The sequence below is a fragment of the Dipodomys ordii genome, unplaced genomic scaffold (genome assembly GCF_000151885.1).
Source record: "Dipodomys ordii isolate 6190 unplaced genomic scaffold, Dord_2.0 Scaffold5, whole genome shotgun sequence".
NCBI classification, from domain to species: Eukaryota; Metazoa; Chordata; class Mammalia; order Rodentia; family Heteromyidae; genus Dipodomys; species Dipodomys ordii.
Genome location: NW_012267221.1, coordinates 16996619 through 17002618, shown reverse-complemented (window position 1 = coordinate 17002618; position 6000 = coordinate 16996619). Strand labels below are relative to the sequence as shown.

Genomic DNA, 6000 nt, shown 5'->3' with positions numbered 1-6000 from the left:
GCAACTGTGAGATATGCATTTCTAAAATGTAGCATATTCTATCAAAACAGTCTGAAATCTTTTAAAATCCCCATACCGACTCTATTTGTGCAATGCCATACTTAGGAAGCTAGAAAGGAGAAAAGAAAATGCCTGGAAGATTAATCACAGTCCGAGTTTTCTTAGTCTTCTGTTTAAATAACAATGAGCCTAGGAGATCCAATTAAATACAGTGCCTTAAATAGGAGAGGAGCTGGTCCTATAATAGAATAAATTAAGCAACTAGACAGGAACAGTTTCCACCACGGGTGATTTGATGCACTCTTCATGCAATCTGCTCTTTTCTGCAAGGCTCAAAGAATTTTCAGCAGGATGCTCTGAAATATGACTGTCACCATTCAATGTGGAGACAAATGCTTCCTGGGAAGGGCCTTTCAAGTATGAGTGAAATTCTACTTGCGGATGATTAGACCTGTGCTCAGGATACAAGCTATTGCAGGGCACCCCGTTTTCATTTTCAGAAGAGGAGCAGCAAACGATTACAGAGGGGTTGGCAGCTGGGTAGTGGGAAGCATTATAGGCCTCTTCTGCTTGTCGGGCATAGTCAACAAATTGCTCTGGGGTCATGGTATAAGGCACCAACGAAAGGGTACCATTTTTTACAGTGTCTCTTTCAGAATAGTTCTCAGAGATCTGGCTAGGAGTTCCTGGAATATGGTTATCTATTTGGTAATACAGAGTTGAAGAGTTGGCATAAAAAGAAGCATTTTTTGTGTGGCTTTCATGAACAGCAGTGCCATCAGAGTAACAAAGGACTGAAGGGAGAGGGACAACTTCAGCATGGGTGCCCAAACCTTCCACAAAGCTGTCTCTTTTGTCCTCTTCGTCCTCCTCTTCCTCCTCCTCCTCTTCTTCTTCCTCTTCTTCCTCCTCCTCTGATTCACTAGGGGCCAGGCTCTGTGTGCTGGAATCGGTGACTCCACTGCAAAAGCTGCTTCCGTCCTCCTCCTCTTCCTCCTCTTCCTCTCCTTGGCAATCTAATTCCTCAGCTGACTGCAGGTGCAGCACTGCAGCCTGAGGTTCAGTCTCAATCTCAAAATTGTCTGCAATGGCATAGTCTACAGAATGGGCAACAGGGCCCATGGCACTGCTGTGAGCACTTAACTCACCGTGGCAGCCATTCAGTGTGGATATTTGCTGCTCTCGGTTTTTCTCCAGTTCAAGTTTCATTATGGTGTGCAAAAAATGAGTCCGGACACGGATAGGATTAAATTCAATTCTACCTGCTGTGTTACTACATCCTTCTTTAGTGCAGCCACATGGAAAAGACATACGATCCACCTTGGAAGGAAGAACACAGATTAGTACTAGGGATCTACTATAAACCACATACAAATCTAATACCTCTCAACCACCCTTTTGAATTAAGTTATCCAACTCAAGTCCACTCATGCCAGAGCAAATGACAGTCCAACTGCAAATGGAAAGGCAAGGGGAAATAAAGACTTGAGTCATGAGCGTTAACTCATCTTTAAATCAGTATTTTTAAAGGATTTTTAAGTGTCAGTGCATATTTTTATTTAATTGACCTCCTTCAGTGCTTGCATCAATTTCATTCACCTCTGTGATACCACTTTCATGTTTAAGCCTTGGAGCTCTGCCTTCCCTCCTTCCTCCATTGGCATACAAACTTCTTGAGAGAATCAGATATATTTTTAATTGAAACTCCAGAACTATGAGTGATTGGTCTTTTGACCTGAAGTGTGTTCAACAAGTGTCATTGGACTGACCTCTTCACTTAGCTGGGTAAGTATAATTCTGAGCAACCTATAAATATTCTTAGGATATTTGTCAATGGCTTAGACTCTGCAGACCTGCCTGTAGGCAGACCAGAATGCAAGAAATAGAGAAATTAAGTCCCGCTTCCAATTTTTCCAAGGATAGGGAATTTCCTGGGCTTTAGAGAAGGGTGATTCTCATGAAGTTACTGTGATTTTCTTTTTTTTTTTGGTCGGTCGTGGGACCTGAACTCTGGGCCTGGACACTGTCTCTCAGCTCTTCAGCTCTAGGCTAGCACTCTACCACTTGAGCCACAGCCCCACTTCCAGCGTTTTCTGCTTATGTGGTACTGAGAAATTGAAGGCAGGGCCTCATGCATGCAAGGCAAGCCCTCTACCACTGAGCCACCTTCCCAGTCTCATTACTGTGATCTTAACAAAAACAAGGTGACTGTGGCAGAGAATCACAAACTCAGGGTCAAACTTCCCTGGGCAACTTGCTTTCTGTTTTAGTTCAGTCAAAGGGAGCTTGCCAAGTATGTTTAGTCTCTAGGCTTTGCCTACAGTCACACACACACACACACACACACACACACACACACACACACACGGCAGATGTCAGAGCCAATATATATAGCAGTTAATGTTACTCATATATCTGTTTTCTGCAACCTTATATACCTGGGCAGCTGTTCAGCTGATGAGATCTGAACTCCTTTTTTAACTGCTTTAGTGGCTCTCTTCATTGAAAAACCTGTGTCTGCATACACTAAGAGTAGCTGTAGATAGTAACCAGAGATTCATTTTGTCCAGAGATTGATATACTTCTTTCTTTTAATCAGTTTAGCCTTTAAGGTGTATTTTATTTTGTTGTTGTTGTTGGTGGTGGTGGTGGTTTGGGGTTTTTTTGGTGGTGGGAGGGGAAGAGTCTTGGAGCTTGAACTCAGGGTTTGGGCAATATCCTTGAGCTTTTTTGCTCAAGGCTATTATTTTTGAGCCAAACTTCTACTTCTGGCCTTTTGGTGGTTAGTTGAAGATAAGAGTCTCATGGATTTTTCCTGTCGGAGCTGATGTCAAACCATAATCCTCAGATCTCATCCTCCTGAGTAGCTAGGGTTAAGGCATGAACTACCAGTGTCCAGCTAACCTTTAAGTTTTAAAACATATAATCAGCCAGATAAGAATGGTAGGGGATAACTTCCAACATTTGTCAATAAGCTCAAAATTTAAGTTCTTCATTGGAGTGAAACAGTTTTTTCTGTTAATCAGATTATTCTCAAGTTATAATAATTCTCTTTCCATGATTTTCTTCTCGTATATTCCTCTACTCAATTTTGGCTGGCACAATCAGACAGACACAAAGTAAGATGGCACTCTACATGCTAAGGAACTCTTAGCAGCAGGAGTAATGGCTATAGTAAACTGTGGATCTATGCATTCCTATTACCTCTCTCAAAAGGGTAAAAAATAGATACTTTAGGCTTTAAGGGCCATATGGTCCCTGTGATACTACTAAACTGTGCTGCAGAAGTATGAAAGCAGTCCCAGACATGAGGAAAATTAGCAAGCAAGCAACAGACAGACAAAATGGCAAAACCCCAATAAATCTTTGCGTATTAAAAACATGGTCAGTTAGATTTAGTCTGTGACTAGATAGTTTGTCAAACACTGGCCTCATCTAGCCTATATATTTAGAGATAAAGAAACTGAGCTCAGGAGGTTTACCTGTTTGCCCATTTCAATCAACTGGGAAATACCAAACACAAGAGCACAATTTGATTTTTTTAGGTCTAGATTTAGTAACTTCTCTCCTAGTCCATTCTGCCCCTAATGATCCATTAATCCTCATGAGTTCAGGTCTAATCATTTTCCCCTGAGTCCATTTTGCCTCTAACCAATCATCACACCTTGTTGATGAATCAGAAAATACAAATATAAATGTTAGGAAAGCCATGTTCTCCCTCCTTGAGCATTTTGAGAAAAGCTACAATAATCTGGTTTAACAAATTATTTCCAAGAGGAAACAATTTCAACTCAGTTAGCTGTAGTTTGGGTTGCCTTTCAAAGTTTGTCTCCCATACATAAAAATTTTGTCAATGTTCTTGAGTTAGCATTTCTTTCCCCCTTGTGACAAAGTTTTCTTTTCCACCCATTACATGCATCATGAAAATCTCAGGGCATGAGATACTGCAGTCCAGGATCCTTACCTGACACTTAATGCCCGCAAGGCTACAGGTGCAGGTTTCTGGATCACAGAACACTCTGCAGTCACAGCCACAGTCCTCTCGTGATAGACGGATAGCCCTCAGCTCATGCTTTTCTTCAACGTCGATCTTTTTCACTCCAGAAGCCCGCAGCAGAGCTCTTCGCTTTTTTGTCGGCAGAGGTTGTAGGAAGAAGTATTCATCTACTTCTGTGTTGTCTAAATCAATATCATCATCAGAAATGTCATCTACTGTAAGAGTGCTGGCCTCTTCAGATTCTACCGTGCCATTCTTAGTCATCTAGAAACACAAGGCAGTAAATCAGAGACATCACATGGGCTGGGTGCAAAATTCCCATTTCAGCCCATAGTGAGAGTAGGCCAGTACACATCATCATGTTCCATAACCAGTATATGCTTGTGAGTTCATTCATTTCTTTTCTTATTTTATATTTAGAAGTCACAAATAAAACAAAGGCATCAGAATGATAGGCTTTTAAATTTTTACTTGTTCAGAAAACAATGGAAGGGTGACTTAAAAAGTTACACCATGTTCAGAAATTGACACGTTGAATTGAAATCCCTTTGTACGACTTCTTAAAGAAGACAGAACATTTTTAATGTACTGTTTACAGAAGACTGCTAATTAGAACTCCTAAGCTCCTAATGTCAGTACTTACAGTTTGAGCTCGGGACAGTCAAATGAGTATTTACTCATTTACCAAAGATGCCAGGCATCCATCACTGAAAGCTCTGTTTAAACTCAGTTCATGATGGGCATTTCTGATGTTAGAATAAAGGTGTTCTGGTGAGAATGGCAAACATAATGTCCTTGAAGTAATGAGTCTGTCTTTCAGGTTCCAGAAAAAAAAAAAAAACTATACACACAGGAAATAGTTATGTTGCACTGTGCTATTGGGATTACAAACATGATTATCCCACAGAACATTCCAAGAATGAAGCTTGATATGAAGCAATCAGTCAGGACGATGTGCTCCTAGGAAGACAAGGACTGAGGGCAGTGCTGGCTCATGTTGTGCAACCTACAACGAAACAATAAACCTGGTCCTCAAAGGAGTTCATGCTACCTTAGCCCAAAGCCAGACCTTCTTCTGTACAATAGCTCATGAAGACAACTGTTTCTCACATACTGTGACTATCTGGCTTCTCTTTATTTTCTTCTCTAAATTAATCTCATCTATCACTAAGCCCTGAATCAGTATTTCTTTCTTATTCTTACCACCACATCTTGTTTCCTTCATACAAAACCATCTAGAAAGAGATGATTTTCTATATGAGCAAGATATTTTTTCCTGAGGAGAAGTACAGCAATTACATAGGAAATAAATCATGAAAGTTTTAAATACAAAAGCTATTTTATTTCAATGTGTTAATTCCTATTCTTCATCAGTTACAATGGTTACTACTGTTTGATAATCTTAATAATAATAAACACAACTGTTTATTGATCTTCAATAAGTGATCTTCAATAAATAGTTAAAATACTCTATTGACTTCAGACATCATTCACTTATCATCATAGGGGAAAAAATCCAACATTTCAATAAGAATATTACAATTGAGTATATTAAAGAACAAACAGAAGATTAAACTGTTTCCTTTGTAGTAGAAACAACACAGGAGCAAGTACATAGTAAAAACACATTACAAAGGGTCTTGAGATGTACTGTCAAAAATCACTTAACTACATTTGTTAGTATTTCAGAATTTTAGAGCTTAAATCTATGCCCTTACAAAGACAGGCATTCCTCTCTTTGTTTCTTGGCTTGCTCCTTTTTATGTAGTCCTTTGTCATTTCTTTTATTACTGTTATTGCTGATATTGGGTTTGAACTCAGAACCTGCTAAGCTGGTACAAAATTACTGAACCATACCTCTATTCTTGTACGTATATCATTGGTTAATTAGATAGATCACATTTTGCCTGCCAGATGCACTCCTGATCTGTGATGCACTTACATTAGGGTTCACAGTTAATGAGATCAGAGGCATATACTGCCAAGTCCAAATTCCCTCCATG

The 6000-nt window shown here is 39.7% G+C and overlaps 1 protein-coding gene across 1 annotated transcript in view; it reads right to left on the bottom strand.

Moving 5' to 3' along the window:
• Nucleotides 1-233: 233 nt before the first annotated feature.
• Csrnp3 (cysteine-serine-rich nuclear protein 3) overlaps nt 234-6000 on the bottom strand; it is a 74506-nt gene continuing 68739 nt past the window's right edge. Inside the window, exons 4-5 of the mRNA XM_013028625.1 lie at nt 3965-4261; nt 234-1320 (exon numbers count right to left, since the gene is read on the bottom strand). Coding sequence (XP_012884079.1) covers nt 262-1320; nt 3965-4261 — 1356 coding nt within the window. The 3' untranslated portion in view covers nt 234-261. The remainder of the gene's footprint in view (nt 1321-3964; nt 4262-6000) is intronic.